The 25,767-nt window shown below is 42.5% G+C and overlaps 2 protein-coding genes across 10 annotated transcripts; both read left to right on the top strand.

The window, feature by feature from the left end:
• The first annotated feature begins 5,829 nt into the window (after window positions 1-5,829).
• Window positions 5,830-9,616, top strand: LOC109884502 (serine/threonine-protein phosphatase 2A catalytic subunit beta isoform). Its single transcript, XM_031807851.1, has 8 exons — window positions 5,830-5,930; window positions 6,110-6,235; window positions 6,647-6,856; window positions 6,983-7,156; window positions 7,309-7,398; window positions 7,485-7,646; window positions 8,263-8,381; window positions 8,508-9,616. The coding sequence occupies exons 2-8, from the start codon at window positions 6,134-6,136 to the stop codon at window positions 8,578-8,580; spliced, it is 930 nt and encodes a 309-aa protein (XP_031663711.1). The 5' UTR covers window positions 5,830-5,930; window positions 6,110-6,133; the 3' UTR covers window positions 8,581-9,616.
• A 9,288-nt stretch (window positions 9,617-18,904) lies between these two features.
• Window positions 18,905-25,000, top strand: shld3 (shieldin complex subunit 3). Of its 9 annotated transcripts, none has more exons than XR_004205969.1 (3): window positions 18,905-19,015; window positions 23,105-23,376; window positions 23,933-25,000. XR_004205969.1 is itself a non-coding variant. In XM_031807839.1 (3 exons), the coding sequence occupies exon 3, from the start codon at window positions 23,957-23,959 to the stop codon at window positions 24,719-24,721; it is 765 nt and encodes a 254-aa protein (XP_031663699.1). In that variant the 5' UTR covers window positions 18,905-19,015; window positions 23,105-23,293; window positions 23,933-23,956; the 3' UTR covers window positions 24,722-25,000. The 9 variants fall into 9 exon arrangements, 6 of the variants coding, with proteins under 6 accessions (XP_031663699.1, XP_020332019.1, XP_020332034.1 ...); XM_031807839.1 differs by having other exon boundaries at window positions 23,105-23,293; XR_004205971.1 differs by lacking the exon at window positions 18,905-19,015 and adding an exon at window positions 19,023-19,177.
• Window positions 25,001-25,767: the final 767 nt, after the last annotated feature.

The following is a 25,767-nucleotide window of genomic DNA, read 5'->3' as shown; positions in this document are numbered from 1 at the left end:
TTTTATAGAGGATATTACTCCATATCTGTGAGTCATAACATCCATTCCATATCTACTAGAGCATCAAGCTCTTGCGTCACAACAGAAACATTAAACGTTTCACAAGACTACAAAGAACATGCAGATTGGGCTTTATTGTTGTTGTGCATATATGCCATTAACCTTTATTGATGTATAGTCAGTCAGTGGTGTAAAAATACTACTTAAGTAAGTTTTTTGGGGGTATCTGTACTTTACAATTTATATTTTTAACTACCTTTACTACATTCCTAAAGAAAATTATGTATTTTTTACACCATACATTTTCCCTGACGCCCAAAAGTACATTTTGAATGCTCCTTAGCAGGACTGGAAAATAGTCCAATGCACGCACTTATCAAGAGAACATCCCTGGTCATCCCTACTGTGTCACACCCTGATCAGTTTCACCTGTCTCCGCCCCCTCCAGGTGTCGCTTGTTTTCCCCAGTTTATTTATCCCTGTGTTTCCTGTCTCTCTGTGCCAGTTTGTCTCACATGTTTCCAAGTCAACCAGCAGTTTCTCCGTTCTCTTGCTTTTTGCGGTCTCCTTTTTCCTAGTCCTCCTGGTTTTGACCCTTGCCTGTTTCTGGGCTTTGTACACACCTGCCTGACCATTCTGCCTGCCTTGACCCCGAGCCTATCTGCCACTCTGTACCTCCTGGACTCTGAACTGGTTTTTACTTTTTTTCCTGTCCACGACCATTCTCTTGACTACCCCTTTGGATTAATAAACATTGTAAGACTCTAACCATCTGCCTCCTGTGTCTGCATTTGGGTCTCACCTTGTGCCTTGATATACTGCCTCACTCCCAAAAAATTAATTCAACTTTTTCACTCCGGACGCTTTATCTGGACGTGGTTCATCAGGACCTCCACCAGCCGAAGCCAAATAGTAACATTAAAATGATGCCTTCTAATTGCTGTCGCTGTACTCATAATATACAGGAGAACGATCGACTTACGGCGAGGATAGCTGTGCTGCAGGCCCAGCTTCAGACGCAATCATTAGGCATGGGTAATTTCAGTGTAGGAAAGGATAAAATAGCGTCTGTGCCACCAGTAAGTACAGATAATAGTATAAATCCCCTCACACAGTCCCCTCGCCCGGACAACTTTCTCATGGCTTCTGGAGGGAAATGCTGTAGGAATGCTCAACTGGTGTCGCTCATTCAGCTGACAGAAACGTTAAACCGTTTCTCCCCATTAAGCAGCAAGTCAGAGTCTGAGCCTTCTCTGGTCTCTACTCCTCCCATTACGAGGTCTGAGACGCCTAAGCCTCCCACCATTAGCTCTGACAAATTGAAAACCCTAGTCCTTGTTATCCACTTCGGCACCAACGATGTTAGGATGAAACGGTTAAATTGTCTCTGGCCCCTCCCAGTTAGGGGGAGTGATGAGCTCTACAGCAGAGTCTGTTTTCTGTCCCTCCCAAAATATAGAATTTGTAGATAATTGGCCCTCTTTCTGGGACTCACCCACAAACAGGACCAAGCCTTGCTTGTTGAGGAGTGATGGACTCCCATCCTAGCTGGAGGGGTGCTCTCATCTTATCTACGAACATATACAGGGCTCTAACTCTCCTAGCTCCAACATGAGAAAGGGTGCAGGCCAGCCTGCCAGCTTAGTGGAGTTTGCCACTGGCACAGTCAGTGTAGTGAGCTCAGCTATCCCCATTGAGACCGTGTCTGTGCCTCGACCTAGGTTGGGCAAAACTAAACATGGCGGTGTTCGCCTTAGCAATCTCACTGGAATAAAGACCTCCATTCCTGCCATTTTTGAAAGAGATTGTGATACCTCACATCTCAAAATAGGGCTACTTAATGTTAGATCCCTCACTTCCAAGGCAGTTACAGTCAATGAACTAATCACTGATCATAATCTTGATGTGATTGGCCTGACTGAAACATGGCTTAAGCCTGATGAATTTACTGTGTTAAATGAGGCAACACCTCCTGGTTACACTAGTGACCATATCCCCCAACTGTTTACAGGCCTCCTGGGCCATATACAGCGTTCCTCACTGAGTTCCTTGAATTATTTTCGGACCTTGTAGTCATGGCAGATAATATTCAAATTTTTGGTGACTTTAATAATCACGTGGAAAAGTACACAAACCCACTCCAAAAGGCTTTCAGAGCCATCATCGACTCAGCGGGTTTTGTCCAACATGCCTCCGGACCTACTCACTGCCACAGTCATACTCTGGACCTAGTTTTGTCCCGTGGAATAAATGTTGTGGATCTTAATGTGTTTCCTCATAATCTTGGACTATCGGTCCACCATTTTATTACGTTTGCAATCGCAACAAATAAACTGCTCAGACCCCAACCAAGGATCATCAAAAGTCGTGCTATAAATTCTCGGACAACCAAAAGATTCCTAGATGCCCTCCAGACTCCCTCCGCCTACCCAAGGACTTCAGAGTACAAAAATCAGTTAACCACCTAACTGAGGAACTCAATTTAACCTTGCGCAATATCCTAGATGCAGTCGCACCCCTAAAATCAAAAAAACATTTGTCATAAGAAACTAGCTCCCTGGTATACAGAAAATACCCGAGCTCTGAAGCAAGCTTCCAGAAAATTAGAACGGAAATGGCACCACACCAAACTGGAAGTCTTCCAACTGGCTTGGAAAAACAGTACCGTGCAGTATCGAAGAGCCCTCACTGCTGCTCGATCATCCTATTTTCCAACTTAATTGAGGAAAATAAGAACAATCCAAAATGTATTTTTGATACTGTCGCAACGCTAACTAAAAAGCAGCATTCCCCAAGAGAGAAAGTGATAAATTCCTGAACTTCTTTGAACTTTGATCATTAGAAAGCAAATCACAGACTCCTCTTTAAATCTGCGTATTCCTCCAACGCTCAGTTGTCCTGAGTCTGCACAACTCTGCCAGGACCTAGGATCAAGGGAGACACTCAAGTGTTTTAGTGCCATATCTCTTGACACAATGATGAAAATAATCATGGCCTCTAAAACTTCAAGCTGCATACTGGACCCTATTCCAACTAAACTATTGAAAGTGCTGCTTCCTGTCCTTGGCCATCCTATGTTGAACATAATAAACGGCTCGCTATCCGCCGGTTGTGTACCAAACTCACTAAAAGTGGCAGTAATGAAGCCTCCCTTCGGCCTATATCAAATCTCCCATTCCCCTAAAAAATTTTAGAAAAAGCTGTTGCGCAGCGACTCACTGCCTTCCTGAAGACAAACAATGTATACGAAATGCTTCAGTTTGGTTATAGACCCCATCATAGTACTGAGACTGCACTTGTGAAGGTGGTAAATTACCTTTTAATGATGTCAGACCGAGGCTCTGCATCTGTCCTCATGCTCCTAGACCTTAGTGCTGTTTTTGATACCGTCGATCCCCACATTCTTTTGGACAGTTTGGAAACCCAAATTGGTCTACACAGACAAGTTCTGGCTTGATTTAGATCTTATCTGTCGGAAAGATATCAGTTTGTCTCTGTGGATGGTTTGTCCTCTGACAAATCAACTGTAAATTTCGATGTTCCTCAAGGTTCCGTTTTAGGACCACTATTGTTTTCACTATATATTTTACCTCTTACTGTCATTCGGAAACATAATGTTGGGAGACAGGGGTTGGGAGAAAGTTTGCTGAATTCCAGTTTGCTGGATTGAATCCCTGAGCTGACAACGTAAAAATCTGTCATTTTGTCCCTGAACAAGGCAGTAAACCCACTTTTCCCCGGTAGGCCGTCATTGTAAATAATAATTTGTTCTTAACTGACTTGCCTAGTTAAATAAAAGGTAAAAAACAAAAAAAGTTTAATGCTTACTTACAAGCCCTTAACCAACAATTCAGTTTTAAGAAAATTAAGTGTTAAGTAAAAAAATAGAAATAACAGCTGTTCAGGAGTCTTATGGCTTGGGGGTAGAATATGTTAAGAAGCCTCTTGGACCTAGACTTGACGCTCCGGTACTGCTTGCGATGTGGAAGCAGAGAGAACAGTCTATGACTAGGGTGACTGGAGTCTTTGACAATTTTTAGGGCCTTCCTCTGATGCTGCCTGGTTTAGAGGTCCTGGTAGGTTGCCCCATTCATGTACTGGGCCATACGCACTACCCTCTTGTGGTCGGAGGCCGAGCAGTTGCCATACCAGGCAGTGATGCAACCAGTCAGGATGCTCTCGATGGTGCAGCTGTGCAACTTGAGGAACTGAGGACCAGAGGGGGAATAGGCTTTGTCGTGCCCTCCTTTTATTTTATTGAACCTTTATTTAGGCAAGACAGTGAATCTACAGGATTGGTGGGTCCCCCTCGGGATGGTTGAGCTAACTTAGGCTAATGCGATTAGCATGAGGTTGTAAGTAACAAGAACATTTCCCAGGACATAGTCATACCTGATATTGGCAGAAAGCTTAAATTATTGTTAATCTAACTGCACTGTCCAATTTACAGTAGCTATTACAGTGAAATAATACATGCCATTGTTTGAGGAGAGTGTACAGTTATGAACTTAAAGTTATTAATAAACCAATTACGCACATTTGGGCAGTCTTGATACATATTTTTGAACAGAAATGCAATGGTTTATTGGATCAGTCTAAATCTTTGCAAATACACTGCTGCCATCTAGCGACCAAAATCTAAATTGTACCTGGGCTGGAATAATACATTATGGCCCTTCTCTTGCATTTCAAAGATGATGGTTCAAAACAAAAACAAAATAAATGCATGGTTTTTTCTTTGTATTATCTTTTACCAGATCTAATGTGTTATATCACTCCTACAGTTCCACAAACTTCAAAGTGTTTCCTTTCAAATGGTATCAAGAATATGCATATCCTTGCTTCAGGTCCTAAGCTGCAAACAATTAGATTTGGGTAAGTCAATTTAGGCGAAAATTGAAAAAAATTGTCAGATCCTTTAGAGGTTTTAAGAACAAATTCTTATTTACAATGACAGCCTACCCCGGACAACGCTGGGCCCATTGTGCGCCGCCCTATGGGACTCCCAATCACGTCCGAATGTGATACAGCCTGGATTTGAACCAGGGACTGTAGTGACGCCTCTTGCACAGATGCAGTGCCTTAGACCACTGCGCCACTCAGGAGCCTGCTCTTCACAACTGGCTTGGTGTGTTTGGACCATGATAGTTCATTGGTGATGTGGACATCAAGAAACTTGAAGCTCTCAACCATGCTCCACTACAGCCCCGTCGATGAGAATGGGTGCGTGTTCGGTCCTCCTTTTCCTGTAGTCCACAATCATCTCCTTTGGTCTTGGTCACGTTGAGGGAGAGGTTATCCTGGCACCACACGGTCAGGTCTCTGACCTCCTCCCTATAGGCTGTCTCATCGTTGTCGGTGATCAGGCCAACCACTGTTGTGTCATCGGCAAACTTTGGCATTTGTTATGTTAGCTTGAAAGCTTGTGATTTGTACTCGTCGGGAATGTTCAATGTCAATTAGCTAGCTAGTTTCTAACATAACAGCTTCCTAGTTATCCGTAGCAATCCGATTATGTTGACAATTGTGTAGGTAGTGTCTTATTGAACAGTTGAGAAGTAATTACCAACATTGTCCAAATCTATTTTGACTGCAGCTTTCTTCTTCGTTGGGAAAAAGACATGTAATTAAAAGAAACGGACAGGGACCAATGGCGATCATCAATGGGTGTAATTTGACATCAAGAAATGCCAATATCAGAAAACGCCCCAAATTGCGTTCTGCAATTACACTCTTCTCGTTTAATGCCCTGTGCGTGTAATTCGTCTTCTTCACCACAAGGTGGCTGGCGTGTAATAAATGGTGGCACTAGAACTCCCTTAAAACCCCGTATGTTATTGTTGTAGGCCAGCTAGAGCGCTTCGTCGCCGGTAAAATTCTGCCGCACCGAGGGATTTTAATCCACTCTGATTCCCCTCAGTTAATACTCTGTAAGCCTGTTTACGAGACTTTGGTTTTATATATTTTACCATGATTAGAAAGTAGATAGTTAAGCCTTTAGTTCTGAATTTTAGAGTCATCACTTTGTCGGGACAGGAGCAGCTAACAAGTCAGCCAGCTAACTAGTTAGCTAGTCAATTTAGCTAATACATTTTTTTTCCCGATCAAGACGTCGATTGATACCACGGCTGTCATGGAAGACAAATCTTTTACGAAGGAATTAGATCAATGGATCGAACAACTAAACGAGTGTAAACAACTTACGGAGAATCAAGTCAGGAGTCTCTGTGAGAAGGTAACTTTACCTAAACCCAATTTGTTAGATTAGAGCTGAAATTATTGTTCGACGAGATTAGTTGGCTAGTTTAACGGTAGCTAACAATAGGTAGCTAGCATAGCTAACTAACAGTAGCCAGCTAGTTTCAAAGCATACTTGCTAACGATTTAGCTAGCTAACGCTCGTTAGCATGAACTGGGCCTAACCATTCAGCTAGCCAAACTGAAGCCTATATGGAATGACTAAACAATCCAGATGATTAACACCATGATGACTAACCACAGTTAACGTACTTATTCAGGACGCCCTTCAATCCAATCAATATTTATGGGTGTGCAAGGCTAGCTATCTGATCAACGATTTCGCTGGTAGGACAGGGCGTTCTGTTAATGATCTAGCTAAATGTACGTTGTCGTTTTGTGTTTTCAGGCCAAGGAAATCCTTACCAAAGAATCAAATGTGCAGAAAGTGCGATGTCCGGTCACAGTTTGTGGGGATGTTCATGGGCAGTTCCATGACCTCATGGAACTCTTCAAGATTGGGGGGAAATCTCCTGACACCAACTACCTGTTCATGGGGGATTACGTGGATAGAGGCTACTACTCAGTGGAAACTGTCACACTTCTCGTCACATTAAAGGTATGCTTTTCACAACTCACTTTACACAAAGGTGTCTGGTGCACCAGGTTATGATGATAATTCACTGTTGCTCAAGCAGCTAAGACCTGTATATGATGACAGATTACTTTTGGTGAAATGTTACAGGTCCGTTACCAAGAACGAATCACAATTCTGCGAGGAAACCATGAAAGCAGGCAAATCACACAGGTGTATGGCTTCTATGACGAGTGCTTGAGGAAATACGGCAATGCCAACGTGTGGAAATCCTTCACAGACCTGTTTGACTATCTCCCACTAACTGCACTTGTAGATGAACAGGTATTTTGAGTTTTCCTATTAAATCTGTATTTGTACAGTTTCACCAACTCAATATTTGAATTGCTAATGTTTAATGGAATTGAGTATGTTCTATTTAAATCCTCCACACTAACTGCTGATTTCTAATCCAAACTGTACTTTTATATTGCCAGATCTTCTGCCTACATGGAGGTCTCTCTCCTTCTATAGACACTCTTGATCACATACGGGCTCTGGACCGCTTGCAAGAGGTCCCACACGAGGTAGATATAATGTTGCACAGAGAGCATAGGTGTCATTCTCAAAGTCTCATGGCGCATCAACATTAACTGTGTTCCTTTTATTTCAGGGTCCAATGTGTGACCTTCTGTGGTCAGACCCAGATGACCGTGGTGGCTGGGGTATCTCCCCTAGAGGTGCTGGCTACACCTTTGGTCAAGACATCTCTGAAACCTTCAACCATGCCAACGGACTCACCCTTGTGTCCCGTGCCCACCAATTGGTTATGGAGGTACAATATAATTTGTTAATCTGCTATTACGTTTTCAATCGAAGTTGTATAATACTCTGAGTCAGTATTCACATTTTCCCCACCTTGGGAGAAAACACAGGAGTTCAGACTGCCAGCAAAAAAGCCCTATTTACATGTTGCTTATGAGTGCATTTCACACTACTTTGGGATTATGATTGGTTTGTAAGGCTCCTATGAATATCCTGCTTAATGTTTGTCATCGCAAATCAACTGCATTATACTTCAACCAGAAAAGTTATTTGGCTACATTGCTAGTCTGTCAAGCTTTAGCATTCTAACTAACAGCGGCATTCAAAATAGGCATTTTGCAATGATCAATCAAATATTCTTAGCGACCATTCAATAACTAATCAAAACTTTACGCGTATGACAACACACACAAATTGGCAAAATTGAATGTGCGCAGATGGCGAATGGCATTTGGGTTCCCACACGGTGGCCATTGTACTTGTTTATGACGTGAATGGCGACTAAGTATTTATTTCTAATTGTGATTACCATGGAGGTTTGGAGACCTGCCACATCGTTAGGATTGTATATTAATACAAGGGTGCAAACAATGCCTTAAGACTGGTTCTTAATTGTTTTTCTTCAGGGATACAACTGGGGCCATGACAAAAATGTTGTCACAATTTTCAGTGCACCAAATTACTGCTATCGCTGTGGCAACCAGGCAGCCATCATGGAGCTGGATGATACACTCAAATATTCTTTGTAAGTATGAGGATGTCTAGTGACTTTCCTACTCTTCAAATTGGGTAGATCAGACATCCAATGTTTGCACAAGTGTTGAGCAACAGAAAACAATCTGACCAAATGTTTCTTCTCAATCCCCTTCAGCCTACAGTTCGACCCGGCTCCTCGCCGCGGAGAGCCTCATGTGACTAGACGCACCCCTGACTACTTCCTGTAACTGTTTGAAGCCATCCTTGTTCAAGTACTGCACATCTAGATTTGAATATACTGTACAAGAGGGGTTTAATAAATGCATTCTACAGAAGATAATGGGATAGGAAACCTACAAAATAATAGCAAGAACCCCCTCTGCAGTTTAGAAAATGCTGTCATAATGCTGTGCTGATAAACATTTGCAATTACATGTTTAACTTTTTTTTTTTTATACATGTTTTAAAGTGATTGAAATATGAAAGTACCAACATGGACCAAATGTGCCATAAAATCTTAAGACATGTAAAACTTGCCTTTTTTTTCACTTCAATAGAATACTTATTTGGCCAATGTTGCTACAGATTGTATGCAAGATGTGATAACCAAGTCTTTTGTGGCCATTACAAGAAAGCCCCATACAAACCAGCCCATAGATTTAACTAACATGTTCTTGTTGACACGTTCTTCATTTCGGCATACATTTTTTTAGCACTGTTAGTTTCCATTTGAAAAAAATAAAAATAGCTAACAAAGATTAAATCCATGTTTTGTACCACTCTGTGGTTCCTCACAATCTTAACTGCTGCATATCTAGCATTTCCAAGCACCTTTGCAGGAACTAGTTGTTTCTAAAATGTGACCAAAACAAAGCTCTACACACATGCAAGAGACATCTCACTTGACACAACATGAATGTAATATCTTTCTCTAGAATTCTCTAGTTTTTATAGAAGCAACTCGAAATTGACATTTTAAGGTCCTTTTTTTCACTTAATTGAGAACGAAGAAAGAATCTCCAACAGGTTAGTTAAATCTATGGGCTTGTTTGTATGGGGTTTTCCTGTAATGGACACAATCATTGGTTGTAAGACCAGCTAATGTTATCTGTAGCTACTCCAACTGACTATGGTATGAAATGTTTTTTCTTGCTAGATTGTAAATTTAGATTCCTAAAAGTCATTTAGCTTCTTAGACCAAGTGGCATTCATAAAGATGACTTGCTCTGCTGAACATCTCAGCAACCTTATAATTTGAATAAAGATAATGAACATTTAACGGTCCTCTTGTCAGTTATCACTTGGGTCAGCTTTACAGTTCCCTGTTTCAGTTAGTAATGAGGCTGGAATAAGGGTACTTGAGGGCTTTTTACATTAAGCCACACTGAGCTGGGGTAAGTTTCACCAAATGATGACAAGGACAATGAAATTAAAATATCCTTTCACACTGAGGCTGAAACTTTGCTGACCCTATACTGTTTCCTGACTATCAAGTTACCACACTGCTTTTTGGCTATACCCTTTTCTCCATTTATCGCAATTGAGGATTGTAGGAGTTGGCTTTGCTATATCCATGGTTATAAGTACCAATCAAGTGCCTCGCTAGCAAAAGTGGAAATAAAAAAAACACTAGCAGGAACTAGCAAGCCCTGAGCACGGTTGTGGTAAAATGTCCTTTATCAGACTAGCATATGGCATTTTTCAAGGATGAGCATTGCCCGTTGCTCTGTCGCTGCTAAAAGGTGGCCTCAGATCAGTCGTTGGATGGGGTGTTGTCCTCTTCGTTATAGCTACAGGGATGCATGTGCAGAAGTCAGGGCTTTGGGTCATGGGGTCAGGAATCCTAGGTGCCTCACCGTATGGTCTGGTGGGCACCACAGCGAGGGTGGAGGTCAAGTGTCCGTATGTTGCAAGGGACCTTAACATTGAAGAGGAAGTGAAGTCGAAGGATTTTTATATCCAGGAGGAGAGAGGGTCTTATAGCCTCTGAAGACCTTCCTTACTGGCACCAGGTCCAATGGCAGATCCACATCACTGGAAGGCACACTTGCTTCTTCATTGTGTGGACCACCAAAGCCTCCATCCCCATCCAGCGTGACAACCTCTGGCAGACTAAAATAGTTTTCAAGGACCACATACTCCCAAAATTGGCACTGCAACACTGAACATCTGTAAATATCTTGTGTTTTGGCACAAATCAGTTTTTGTTCTTACCTTGATTTTATTCCAATCATTTTTTGTGTGGGGGGGGGGGGCTGCATTACCATTCGTCGCGCCTCCTGTATCTGTTTTCAGGGAAGCCAGTGATCCAAAAATATTCCACAGTTCATACACACAAACTAGGCTCACAGAATAGGTTATATTACATACAAGTTTTACATACAAAGACTGGTCTGAGTGGTCTCAGTTCATTCACATTGTATTTTATCATGGGCACAGTGGGAATTTATATCTGTGATGTTTAAATAATTTGTTGTTCCCTTTGTTGTGTAGAGCTTCCTTTTCTGGTAAATGCAGGATGGGAGAGACATCTCCTCCAGCAGATCTCCTTGCTGAGGGTGGTGTTCATCACGCACTGCTTCTCGTGGGGTGAGCCTCATGTTCTAAAATCAAATATTAGTCACATGCACCGAATACAACAGGCGAAATGCTTACTTACGAGCCCCTAACCAACACTGCAGTTTAAAAAAATACAAATAAGAAATAAAAGTGACAAGTAATTAAAGAGCAGGAGTAAAATAACAATAGCGAGACTATATACAGGGTGGTACCGGTGCAGAGTGAATGTGCGGGGGTCCCGGTTAGTTGAGGTAATATGTACATGTAGGTAGAGTTATTAAAGTGACTATGAATAGAAAACAACAGATTAGCTGCGGAGTAAAAGAGGGGGGGGCAATGCAAATAGTCTGGGTAGCCATGTGATTAGATGTTCAGGAGTCTTATGGCCTGGGGGTAGAAGCTGTTTAGAAGCCTCTTGGAACTAGACTTGGCGCTCTGGTTCCGCTTGCCGTGCGGTAGCAGAGAGAACAGTCTATGACTAGGGTGGCTGGAGTCTGACAATTTGTAGGTCCTTCCTCTGACACCGCCGGATATATAGAGGTCCTGGATGGCAGGAAGCTTGGCCACAGTAATGTACTGGGCCGTACGCACTACCCTCTGTAGTGCCTTGCGGTTGGAGGCCGAGCAGTTGCCATACTAGGCAGTGATGCAAACAGTCAGGATGCTCTCGATGGTGCAGCCATAGAACCTTTTGAGGATCTGAGGACTCATGCCAAATCTTTTCAGCCTCCTGAGGGGGAATAGGTTTTGTTGTGCCCTTTTCACGACTGTCTTGGTGTGCTTGGACCATGTTAGTTTGTTGGTGATGTGGACAACAAGGAACTTGAAGCTCTCAACCTGCTCCACTACAGCCCCATCGATGAGAATGGGGGCGTGCTCGGTCCTCTTTTTCCTGTAGTCCACAATCATCTCCTTTGGTCTTGGTCACGTTGAGGGAGAGGTTGTTGTCCTGGCACTACATGGCCAGGTCTCTGACCTCCTCCCTATAGGCTGTCTCATCATTGTTGGTGGTCAGGCCTACCACTGTTGTGTCATCGGCAAACTTAATGATGGTGTTGGAGTCGTGCCTGGCCGTGCAGTCATGAGTGAACAGGGAGTAGAGGAGGGGACTGAGCACGCACCCCTGAGGGGCCCCTGTTTTAAGGATCAGCGTGGCGGATGGGTTGTTACCTACCCTTACCACCTGGGGGCGGCCCGTCAGGAAGTCCAGGATCCAGTTGCAGAGGGAGGTGTTTAGTCCCAGGGTCCTTAGCTTATTGATGAGCTTTGATGGCACTATGGTGTTGAACTCTGAGCTGTAGTCAATGAATAGCATTCTCACATAGGTGTTCCTTTTGTCCAGGTGGGAAAGGGCAGTGTGGAGTGCAATAGAGATTGCATCATCTGTGGATCTGTTAGGGCGGTATGCAAATTGGAGTGGGTCTAGGGTTTCTGGGATAATAGTGTTGATGTGAGCCATGACCAGCCTTTCAAAGCACGTCATGGCTACAGACGTGAGTGCTACGGGTCTGCAGTCATTTAGGTAGGCTACCTTAGTGTTCTTGGGCACAGGGACTATGGTGGTCTGCTAAAAACATGTTGGTATTATAGACTCGGACAGGGAGAGGATGAAAATATCAGTGAAGACACTTGCAAGTTTGTCAGCGCATGCTCCCAGTACACGTACTGGTAATCTGTCTGTGAATGTTGACCTGTTTAAAAGGTCTTGCTCACAGCGGCTGTGGAGAACGTGATCACACAGTCTTCCGGAACAGCTGGTGCTCTCATGCATGTTTCAGTGTTATTTGCCTCGAAACGAGCATAGAAGTAGTTTAGCTTGTCTGGTAGGATTGTGTCACTGGGCATCTCTCGGCTGTGCTTCCCTTTGTAGTCTGTAATGACTTGAAAGCCCTGCCACATTCGACGAGTGTCAGAGCTGGTGTTGTACGATTCGATCTTAGTCATGTATTGATGCTTTGCCTGTTTGATGGTTCATCGGAGGATATAGCGGGATTTCTTATAAGCTTCCAGGCTAGAGTCCCGCTCCTTGAAGGCGGCAGCTCTAGCCTTTAGCTCAGTGTGGATTTTGCCTGTAGTCCATGGCTTCTTCCATGGTTGGGATATGTACGTACGGTCACTGTGGGAACAATGTCGTCGATGCACTTATTGATGAAGCCAATGACTGGTGTATTCCTCAATGCCATCGGAGGAATCCCGGGAACATATTCCAGTCTGTGTTAGCAAAACAGTCCTGTGACTTAGCATCTGCTTCATCTGACCACTTTTTTTATTGATGCTTCCTGGTGCTGATGCTGGTGCTTCCTGCTTTAATTTTTGCCGGAATCAGGAGGATATAATTATGGTCAGATTTGCGAAATGGAGGGCAAGGCAGAGCTTTGTATGCATCTCTGTGTGGAGTAAAGGTGGTCCAGAGTTTTTCCTCTAGTTGCACATTTAACATGCTGATAGAAATTTGTTAGACGGATTTACGTTTCCCTGCAATAAAGTAAAATACAGATTAAAACGCTCCAGGTAGATAGTGTGGACTACAGCTTATCATGAGATACTCTACCTCAGGCGATCAAAACATTGAGACTTCCTTAGATATCTTGCACGAGCTGTTATTTATAAAAATACATAGTCTGACGCCCCTTGTCTTACCAGATGCTGCCAGCTCTATGTTCATAATGTTGTCGTGAACGACTCTGTGAAGCATAAGATATTTCCGTTTTGAATGTCCCGTTGGTAGTTTAATCTTCCACGTAGGTCATCTATTTTATTTTCCAAAGATTGCCTTCCATTCTGCTAGCAAACGTGCAGTGGGGGTTTATTCGATCGCCTGAGAATTCTCAGAAGGCAACCTGCGCTCCGGACCCTTTTTCTCCGCCTTCTCTTCACGCAAATGACGGGAATCTGGGCCTGTTCCTGGGAAAGCAGCATGTCATTCACGTCGGACTCGTTAATGGAAACTCGTTTCCGGTCATAAGAGACGGTCTGCCATGTCTCCAGACGTGAAGATCTTAAACCTTGAATTGTGGTCAATGGCTATGTCCGACACAGATCCTGGATACAGATCACTGCAGTATATTATCACCACATTAGTTGCACAGTAGGTTTGCTTCTGCAGATCTATCGGACTTGGAGAAGCAACTTCTATGTCAGTACAGTCAATGACCATCCTGCAGTTTCTTCTGGACCCCTGAAAAGTCACAGACAAGCACGTTCTTCTCCCGACTTGGAACAGTCTTCGTGATGTTAATGAAAGTGATGGTAACGTTGCTGACAGTGCTTGCACAACAATGGAATAGTTGAGCCAGATGCAAGTTGGTGTAGCTGTGACGCAACTTCATAAGCGCCATAAACACTTGATCCTCAAATGACAGCATCTCGACCCTCCACAAGGCAAAGTAGACAACCCATTCCTTGTAACGTTCCAAGTATTCAACAACGATGTTGAACATGTCTTTGTCTGGAAGTCCTGTTTCCATCCTAAGTACTACCTGTTGCAGGTATACAGCTGATTCTCCTGCGCTAATGTTTCCTCAAGATGCCTCAGTGAGAACATACTGCAACTGTGCAGACAGCAGCTTCCTACAGTTCGTCTGCCATGGTGGAATTGTCTGGACCTTCCTCTTCTGCCATGGTGGATGAGTCTGGATCCTCCTCTTCCGCCGTGGTGGATGAGCTACCTTTTCTGGTAAATACAGGAACATTTGTCTTTCACAACAGAAAATGGCAGCTGCAGACCCAAGTGTTTTCGGTTCATGTCTGAAAGACACTTTTTTTTAAATTTGACTTTACTAGCTAACTAGGTTGATTACTAAAAGGTAACATATATTTAAATACAATAACCCACAGACTTGACTATAGTAACAGTAAAATAGACTGGGCTTTGGTCTATCTGCACATCTAAAATCATACTATGAGGATGGGACATTACTGCTGAGATGGAGTAATTATCTGGAATGCTCAACTAGATGATCAGGATAGTGTAGGTTGCTATTTGCTCGAAGAGGTGGAGAATTACGATGAGCTATAAGACTGTACTTTGAATTCTCAAGAGGAAAGTTAAAACCCTCAGCCATGAGGCCACTGAGGAGAGTCAGCAGTGATGGGGGGGATCACCTGAAAGGGACTGACATGCAGGGATGTAAAATAAGGATTTTGGGCACTGGTCAACAGACCACGATTTCTACATTCTGGTCCCAAATCTGTGGCATGCAATGTTTATAAAGGCAAAAAATCACTGCTGTGTCAGGCTATTTGGGCACATTGTCTACTAGCCCAGTCTGAAAAGTACTAGACTCTGGCTAACTTAATTTCCATCCCTGCTGACATATATAACTGACTTCACAGGTCCTTTGATTAGTCATGTACAACAGATGAACTTGTGGTACAAACCATGTGCGTTTTGTATGGGAAGACATTGAGCCCACAAGTCATGTGTGAGAAAGCTAGCCAACCTGGAGATACAGTGGGGAGAACAAGTATTTGATACACTGCTGATTTAGCAGGTTTTCCTACTTAAAAAGCACGTAGAGGTCTGTAATTTTTATCATAGATACACTTCAACTGTGAGAGACGAAATCACAAAAATCCAGAAAATCACATTGTATGATTTTTAAGTAATTAATTTGCATTTTATTGCATGACATAAGTATTTGATACATCAGAAAAGCAGAACTTAATATTTGGTACAGAAACCTTTGTTTGCAATTACAGAGATCATACATTTCCTGTAGTTCTTGACCAGGTTTGTACACACAAAATTCAGCAGGGATTTTGGCTCACTCCTTCATACAGACCTTCTCCAGATCCTTCAGGTTTTGGGGCTGTCGCTGGGCAATACGGACATTCAGCTCCCTCCAAAGATTTTCTATTGGGTTCAGGTCTGGAGACTGACTAGGCCACTCCAGGACCTTGAGATGCTTCTTACGGAGCCACTCCTTAGTTGCCCTGGCTGTGTGTTTCGGGTCGTTGTCATGCTGGAAGACCCAGCCACGACCCATCTTCAATGCTCTTACTGAGGGAAGGAGGTTGTTGGCCAAGATCTCGCGATATATGGCCCCATCCATCCTCCCATCAATACGGTGCAGTCGTCCTGTCCCCTTTGCAGAAAAGCATCCCCAAAGAATGATGTTTCCACCTCCATGCTTCACGGTTGGGATGGTGTTCTTGGGGTTGTACTCATCCTTCTTCTTCCTCCAAACACGGCGAGTGGAGTTTAGACCAAAAAGCTTTATTTTTGTCTCATCCGACCACATGACCTTCTCCCATTCCTCCTCTGGATCATCCAGATGGTCATTGGCAAACTTCAGACGGGCCTGGACATGCGCTGGCTTGAGCAGGGGGACCTTGCATGCGGCGTAGTGTGTTACTAATGGTTTTCTTTGAGACTGTGGTCCCAGCTCTCTTCAGGTCATTGACCAGGTCCTGCCGTGTAGTTCTGGGCTGATCCCTCACCTTCCTCATGAGCATCATTGATGCCCCATGAGGTGAGATCTTGCATGGAGCCCCAGACCGAGGGTGATTGACTGTCATCTTGAACTTCTTCCATTTTCTAATAATTGCGCCAACAGTTGTTGCCTTCTCACCAAGCTGCTTGCCTATTGTCCTGTAGCCCATCCCAGCCTTGTGCAGGTCTACAATTTTATCCCTGATATCCTTACACAGCTCTCTGGTCTTGTCCATTGTGGGGAGGTTGGAGTCTGTTTGTTTGAGTGTGTGGACATGTGTATTTATACAGGTAACGCGTTCAAACAGGTGCAGTTAATACAGGTAATGAGTGGAGAACAGGAGGGATTCTTAAAGAAAAACTAACAGCTCTGTGAGAGCCGGAATTGCTAAAGGTTCTTGTCCCTTTGGAAGGAGAACCGCCTTCCCAGTCTGAGGTCCTGAGCGCTCTGGAGCAGGTTATCATCAAGGATCGCTCTGTACTTTACTCGGTTCATCTTTCCCTCGATCCTGACTAGTCTCCCAGTCCCTGCTGCTAAAAATATCCCCACAGCATGTTGCTGCCACCACCATGCTTCAACGTAGGGATGGTGCCAGGTTTCCTCCAGGCATTCAGGCCAAGAGTTCAATCTTGGTCTCATCAGAACAGAGTCCTTTAGGTGCATTTTGGCAAACTCCAAGTGGGCTGTCATGTGCCTTTTATTGAGGAGTGGCTTCTGTCTGGCCATTCTACCATAAAGGCTTCACTGGTGGAGTGCTGCAGAGATGGTTGTCCTTCTGGAAGGTTCTCCCATTTCCAAAGAGGAGCTCTCTTAGTGACCATTGGGATCGTGGTCACATCCCTGACCAAGGCCCTTTTCCCCCCTATTGCTCAGTATGGCCAGATGGACAGATCTAGGAAGAGTCTTGGTGGTTCTGAACTTCTTCCATTTAAGAATGATGCAGGCCACAGTGTTCTTGGGGACCTTCAATGCTGTAGATATTTTTGGTACCCTGCCCCAGTTCTTCGGCTTGCAAGCCTCCCCCTTTTTCCTCCAAACATAACGGTGGTCATTATGGCCAAACAGTTATATTTTTGTTTCATCAGACCAGAGGACATTTCTCCAAAAAGTACGATCTGTGTCCCCATGTGCAGTTGCAAACCGTAGTCTGGCTTTTTATGGTGGTTTTGGAGCAGTGGCTTCATCCTTGCTGAGCGGCCTTTCAGGTTATGTCGATATAGGACTCGTTTTACTGTGGATATAGATACTTTTGTACCTGTTTCCTCCAGCATCTTCACATGGTCCTTTGCTGTTGTTCTGGGATTGATTTACACTTTTCGCAGCAAAGTACGTTCATCTTTAGGAGACAGAACACTTCTCCTTCCTGAGCGGTATGCCAGATGCGTGGTCCCATGGTGTTTATACTTGCGTACTTTTGTTTGTACAGGTGATCGTAGTACCTTCAGGTGTTTGGAAATTGCTCCCAAGGTTGAACCAGACTTGTGGAGGTCTACAATTGTTTTCTGAGGTCTTGGCTGATTTCTTTAGATTTTCCCATGATGTCAAGCAAAGAGGCACTGAGTTTGAAGGTAGGCCTTGAAATACATCCACAGGTACACCTCCAATTGACTCAAATGAAGTCAATTTGCCTATCAGAAGCTTTTAAAGCAATGACATAATTTTCTGGAATTTTCCAAGCTGTTTAAAGGCACAGTCAACTTAGTGTATGTAAACTTCTGACCTACTGGAATTGTGATACAGTGAATTATAAGTGAAATAATCTGCCTGTAAACAGTTGTTGCAAAAATTACTTGTGTCATGCACAAAGTAGATGTCCTAACCGACTTGCGAAAACTATAGTTTGTTAACAAGAAATTTGTGCAGTGGTTGAAACACGAGTTTTAATGACTCCAACCTAAGTGTATGTGAACGTCCGACTTGAACTGTATGTGAATGGACAAAGTCATTGATCACGTGACACCATTCATTCGTATGTGAAGACTCCAATTATAACATATGCTGACTTTCCTGGTACAACCAATATTCGATACAAACCGGTAATTGTTGTTAAATATCCAACAGGAGTTGCTAGATCAGTCGGTTTCCAGAAAGTTAAAGGCTGTAGACATGTGGATTGAGTTCACATCATGTTCTTGCAAGCCTTGTTGATACAAGCACAAGTCAATCAGATGGTCATGGGGTTAGCCCAGGGAAGAACAACTGCCCCTTCTCATTGAAGCCGCGTAAATTCAAGGGTGACTTCAGTACTGCAGGTCATAGTTGCAGGCATTGTTTACAGAAAACTGTCCACCAATTCAGTGAATGGAAAAATTTAAATCTTTGTGGTCAATCTTTGTGTAAATAAAAAAATATTTACGCTATCATGGTACCAATAATTGTTTCTAATACATCAGATGAATGTCCTTGAACCGATTATTTTAAAATTGCACAAAGTAGAGGATAATGTAGTTGCTACTGGCAGCATGCAGTACCCCGGTCAGCCTTCAATTGGAGCTATTCAATGAGAGATGGCAGCACTGAGCCGAAGTTCAAAATCTACCTCTTGGAGTAAGCTCAAACTGCGCATGTTATGTCTCCTTGAGACGCCATCATTTGAGAGCAATGAGGTATTATAAGAACGGTTTGTATAATGAAGTCAGTTAAAATGGCGTCTCATGGAAACATAACATATGCAGTTTGAGCTACTCCAGTAAGTATATTTGAACATAAACTCAGTTTGTTTGCGCATGTTATGTCTCCATGAGACGCCATCATTTGAGAGCAATGGGGTATTATAAGAGCGGTTTGTATAATGAAGTCAGTTAAAATGGCGTCTCATGGAAACATAACATGTGCAGTTTGAGCTGCTCCAGTAAGTATATTTGGACCTAGGTTCAGTTTGTTTGTCTACATTCCATTTAAAAGAACAATGCAGATATTTGCGTAAACCGATTTTGGGTTAAGACAAGTAACTATGGATATGGGCAAACGTAATGATACGCTTGCAAGCTGAGTTTGAATAAAACATCCGATTACCACTTCATTTAGAAATATTATTTATTAGCTATAATAAAAAACTATCAAATCATTGATGGATCACAAAATAATATAAATGCACGTTTCTCGTCTGTCCCGGCTAGCCAATCGGCATACGCGTCATCACACTCCCTCATCTGATTGGTCGAGTAGGTGGATCTTCTGACTTTGTGGCTGTTGTCACTAGGACGGCCACCTGATTTTCTGTGCTTGTATGAACAATGCTCCGCGAGACCGTGGCGTGAACTGGATGTACACGCTTGCGGATAAAAAAAAAACAAAAAAACATTTACTCGTTGGTTACTGACTCATTGTGGATATTGAGCCAAAACTACCGGTTAGTATCGAATATTGATAACCCGAATGTATGTACACCATAAAGTAGCGAAATTCATAGTCATCTAGCATTTAAACTAACGTTGTTGCACTCAGTTTGGCTAGCTAATTGTAGCTTTAACGTTAAATCGCTAACTTAGCTAGCTAACGATAACGTTAGCTATTTAACCAAAACAAAGAGAGAAAATGCTTGTTAGCTAACTTATTTTATTAAATTATATTAAGTTAACTTGCAATTGAAGGCATTGCCCCGCGAGTGACGGTTAAATAACATGGGTTTCACTGCTAGATGGCTAACGTTAATAGTTTGCTTTCTTGCTAACAACATTGAGTACCGGTACATCGTTTTTTAACTATAAAATAAGGGATGAGTAGTAGGGCTTGAACCTGCAACCCCTGATGTTATAGGGCAAGCGCACTTGTCTTGGGCCAGGGTCCGGTTTCCCAAAAGCATCTTAAGGCTACGTTCATCGTTAGACCCTTAGTTGGAGCATTGTTACATCTCCGAGCTGTTTCCCGAAACCATTGTACTGTTTCTAAAGTTGTTCTTGAAAACGCTCGTTATTTAACGACTGCATCAGACCATTCGCAGGACATTTAAGAGGGTCATTAGATAGTTGTTTGCCCTTTCGCGTCACTTTATACTAAGATTTCCCTTAAACACAAAATCAATGTTATGTCTTTGTGTTACCCCCCCCCAATAACTTCAGAACGAATGTAATCTAATAGACCTCGTATTCATAATTCTATGTGTGACAGTGACTACAAATAAAGTTTCCCATCTCGTTGCATAACAAGAGAATGATATGAAGTCTCTTCAAACAAAAACCGACTGACTAATAATGAATGCAATATAGGCTACATAGACCTAATATACACTGCTCAAAAAAATAAAGGGAACACTAAAATAACACATTCTAGATCTGAATGAATGAAATATTCTTATTAAATACTTTTTTCTTTACATAGTTGAATGTGCTGACAACAAAATCACACAAATTATCAATGGAAATCAAATTTATCAACCCATGGAGGTTTGGATTTGGAGTTGCACTCAAAATTAAAGTGGAAAACCACACTACAGGCTGATCCAACTTTGATGTAATTTCCTTAAAACAAGTCAAAATTAGGTTCAGTAGTGTGTGTGGCCTCCATGTGCCTGTATGACCTCCCTACAACGCCTGGGCATGCTCCTGATGAGGTGGTGGATGGTCTCCTGAGGGATCTCCTCCCAGATCTGTCAGTCTACACTCTGGCGAGCACATGAAGGGCTGTGAGGCCCCCCAAAGAAATGCCACCCCACACCATAACTGACCCACCACCAAACCGGTCATGCTGGAGGATGTTGCAGGCAGCAGAACGTTCTCCACGGCGTCTCCAGACTGTCACGTGCTCAGTGTGAACCTGCTTTCATCTGTGAAGAGCACAGGGCGCCAGTGGCGAATTTGCCAATCTTGGTGTTCTCTGGCAAATGCCAAACGTCCTGCACGGTGTTGGGTTGTAAAAGCACAACCCCCACCTGTGGACGTCGGGCCCTCATACCACCCTCATGGAGTCTGTTTCTGACCGTTTGAGCAGACACATGCACATTTGTGGCCTGCTGGAGGTCATTTTGCAGGGCTCTGGCAGTGCTCCTGCTCCTCCTTGCACAAAGGCGGAGGTAGAGTTCCTGCTGCTGGGTTGTTGCCCTCCTACGGCCTCCTCCACGTCTCCTGATGTACTGGTCTGTCTCCTGGTAGCGCCTCCATGCTCTGGACACTATGCTGACAGACACAGCAAACCTTCTTGCCACAGCTCGCATTGATGTGCCATCCTGGATGAGCTGCACTACCTGAGCCACTTGTGTGGGTTGTAGACTCCGTCTCATGCTACCACTAGAGTGAAAGCACCGCCAGCATTCAAAAGTGACCAAAACATCAGCCAGGAAGCATAGGAACTGAGAAATGGTCTGTGGTTACCACCTGCAGAACCACTCCTTTATTGGGGCTGTCTTGCTAATTGCCTATAATTTCCACCTGTCCATTTGCACAACAGCATGTGAAATTTATTGGCAATCAGTGTTGCTTCCTAAAGTGGACAGTTTGATTTCACAGAAGTGTGATTGACTTGGAGTTACATTGTTGTTTAAGTGTTCCCTTTATTTTTTTGAGCAGTGTAGTTTAACGATATTTAAATCAAATTCAGGTTAGCTAATTCAATTTAGTTTTATTTGGTTATTTGTACACTAGCCTACCATCTGTCATCTTTTCATCAATGTATTTCATGTGTACGGTGTGCAATGTCCCAAATCTCGATTTTTATTAAGCAAATTTTATTTGTCACATGTGCCGAATACAACCGGTGAAATGCATACTTACAAGCCCTTAACCAAGAATGCAGTTCAAGAAATAGAGTTAAGAAAATATTTACTAAAGTAACATGAGAAAATGACCTAACAATAACAAGGCTATATACAGGGGTTATGACCAGCCTTTCAAAGCACTTCATGGCTACTAACGTGAGTGCTACGAGGCGGTAATTGTTTAGGCAGGTTACATCACTTTCTTGGGCACAGGGACTATGGTGGTCTGTTTGAAACATGTAGGTATTACAGACTTTGCCAGGGAGAGGTTGAAAATATCAGTGAAGACACTTGCCAGTTGGTCTGCGCATGCTTTGAGTACACGTCCTAGTAATCCGTCTGGTCCCGCAGCTTTGTGAATGTTGACCTGTTTAAAGGTCTTGCTCACATCGACTACTGAGAGCGTGATCACACAGTTGTCCGGAACAGCTTGTGCTCTCATGCATGCTTCAGTGTTTCCTGCCTCCGTGCGAGTAACAAAATAGCATAGTTGGTTAGTAGCCCATAAAACAGTGGCCATCCGCTCCGGCACCTGTGATAAGGATTTCTGGTATGAAAGTTCAGAGATCAAATAAAATTGTGTAGGTCACATGCGCCGAATACAACAGGTGTAGACTTAACCGTGAAATGCTTACTTACGAGCCGAATTAGACGACGACAACACAGTTACACGTGGAATAAACAAGCGTACTGTCAATAACACAATAGGGGGGAAAAAAGAAAGTCTATATGCAGTGTGTGCAAATGGTATGAGGTAAGGCATTAAATAGGCCATAGTAGCAAAGTAATTACAATTTAGAAGATTAACACTGGAGCGATAGATAAGCAGATGATGATGAGCAGATGGTGTATAAGTAGTGATACTGGTGTGCAAAAGAGCAGCAAAGTAAATAAAAACAATATGGGGATGAGGTAGGTAGATTGTGTGGGCTATTTACAGATGGACTTATGTACAGCTGCAGTGATCGGTTAGCTGCTCAGATAGCTGATGTTTAACGCTAGTGAGGGAAATGTAAGTCTCCAGCTTCAGCAATTAAAAAATAAATAATATTTATTTTTTAAATATATATCTTTTTTGCAATTAAGGATACTGTGATTGACAGAGTCGAAAGCCTTGGCCAGGTCGATGAAGACTGCTGCACAGTACTGTCTTTAATCGATGGCGGTTATGATATCTCTGGAGAGACCTGAAAACAGATGTCCAGTGAAGTTCCCCATCCAACCTTAGAGCTTGTGAGGATCTGCAGAAAATAATGGGAAACTCCCCAAATACAGGTGTGCCAAGCTTGTAGCAGCATAAAGAAGACTCGAGGCTGTAATCTCTGCCAAAGGTGCTTCAACAAAGTACCGAGTAAAGGGTATGAATACTTAAGTAAATGGGATATTTTAGTTTTAAATTCTTAATAATAAAAATTCAACAAGTTTTTGCTTTGTCATTATGGGGTCTTGTGTGTAGATTGAGGGGGGAAATGATTTCATCCATTGTAGAATAAGGCTGTAAAGTAAGAAAATGTGGAAAAAGTAATCTGGTATGAATACTTGCTGAATGCACTGTATGTCTTGCCACCCTAGGGTCATTAAGGTCTCAAAGCATATTTAGACCTTTTTTATTATGTAAAAACACTAAATACCATCATTCCGTGAAACTTTAGAAAAATAGGGTAAAATTATATTTTTGCTATATCGTCCAGCCCTATCAGCATATGTGTTACATTACAACAATATAATAACAGATGCTGATGACAGATCCCAGTCTGGGCTATGAAAGTAGCACAGAGCTATTTCATGTTTTTCTAAACAGTGTTCTTCAAAAAACCAACAGACTGTTAAACCCAATTTTTTACAAAGAGCACTTTTGATGTACAGTCATTCAATACTGATTTTAACCATGTCTTCTCTTATAATCTTCTGTAGGACTGTGATATGGACTTGTGAGGAATGAGATGGCAAAACCTTATGGATGTCTTGTTGCATTACAAAAGCATTGATGGCAGTTTGAAAATCTTAGTGGACAAAACAGAAAAGGCCTTGGAGGACTTCCCCTGTCGTGTTTTGCCTATATTTACACCATGGTTCCCACCTGAAAGTGACAAATTATTGCCAATTAGACCCTTAAAGTCACCGCCGATAATTTCTCTGGAAGATTTGGAAAATATCCAAACACATCTGCAGTCTGCTGAGCCATTACTAACATCCCATCCCTGTGCTGAAAGCATTCAGAACTTGGCTCTAACCAGTTTGGGGAGATCCACCTTGCATGTACAGGCATGCTCTGAGTTTGGAACATCAGCACAGCATAAAGATACTCTCCATAGTGAGAGGGAAGTGAAAGTGAAAAGATCATGGAGTGTTTTTTCACAGAGAGGTTTATACATTCACAACACTCAAACATTCTCCAAACAATTCCACAAGGTTGTTTGGAGGCACGGACTTCACATGCGCCAGAGAGCAAAATGGGTTATTGACAAACTGAACTTTGTCACTGGAGACATAGAACATACATGGAGAGGACTGAACCGGGCCATCAGGAACTCCATGCTTCCAACTTGCAATGCCAACATTCAGAGGGATCTGACACAAATCTGTGTGTTCTGCGATGTATTATACTGTGAATATGTTGGAAATTATTTAAAGGAAGAATTTCAAGTCACTGGACAGATCACTTTATTTGTTCATAGACTTGGAGACATTTTCACTTTATAGAAATTAGTGATTGTCAGAATTTGATCTGTGTGTCACTGCCATCTATTTTGTTAACTGTAGTAGGCAGGTTTCCATTGACTCAGGTGTATTTGATTTTAAAGCAATGTCGCAAAAAGAATGAGACATGTGTAATGGAAACAGCAGATGGGAGACATTTTTTAAAGATCAACAACATTTATCTCCATTTGACAGGGGTGGATTATTCTTCTGTCAAACTTTTGTTATTGCGGAAAATAATGCTGGAAACTGTTTTTCGAATAAATGATGATTGCCAAATCATTTGGAAGGTATGCAGAGAACTTGATGTCACCACATAACTATACAGCTCCACTCCTCAATTGAATTCTAAATGCCTACATCTTGCAAAATTAACATAATTCAACTATTTAAAAAATTGATGCTCCTTTCCAATAAATATCGAAGGTCTTAATCTGATGACAAGATGATCGATTCTTGGCTGCTGTTTTGACAAATGCAAATCTCAATGTAGGTAGCCTAGCCACACTGTATCTGCGAACTGTTGGCTAGATCGCATGTGCCAAGACCAGAGTGGGCACATTTGCAATATAACCAAACGTTTTTGCGACAAAACCATCAGTAGAGTTGAAAATTTAATGGAAACCCATTCAACTTGTATTTTTTATTCTGTACATGAGAATTTAACGGCAATAGTTTATTTTTATGTGCAGTATCATCACCCACAGCCTTTTATCCTCAAAGTCAATCAGATGGAAACATCTGGTAGGAATATGCTCATATTGTATTATTTAGATTTTAGAAATATATGCATCAAAATCTGCTGCAAATTGGATGGGAACCTAGCCACTGTAGGTTTTTGCAAGAAAGTGTTTCTTCATCAACACAATACTTTTGTGTGTGTGTGTGTGTGTGTGTACATTTGAAGTCGGAAGTTTACATACACTTAGGTTGGAGTCATTAACTTGTTTTTCAACCACTCCATACATTTCTTGTTAACAAACTATAGTTTTGGCAAGTCGGTTAGGACATCTACTTTGTGCATGACACAAGTAGTTTTTCCAATAACT

This window comes from Oncorhynchus kisutch, linkage group LG3 (assembly GCF_002021735.2).
Source record: "Oncorhynchus kisutch isolate 150728-3 linkage group LG3, Okis_V2, whole genome shotgun sequence".
Classification (NCBI taxonomy): Eukaryota; Metazoa; Chordata; class Actinopteri; order Salmoniformes; family Salmonidae; genus Oncorhynchus; species Oncorhynchus kisutch.
This window is presented reverse-complemented; position numbering and strand designations above follow the sequence as displayed.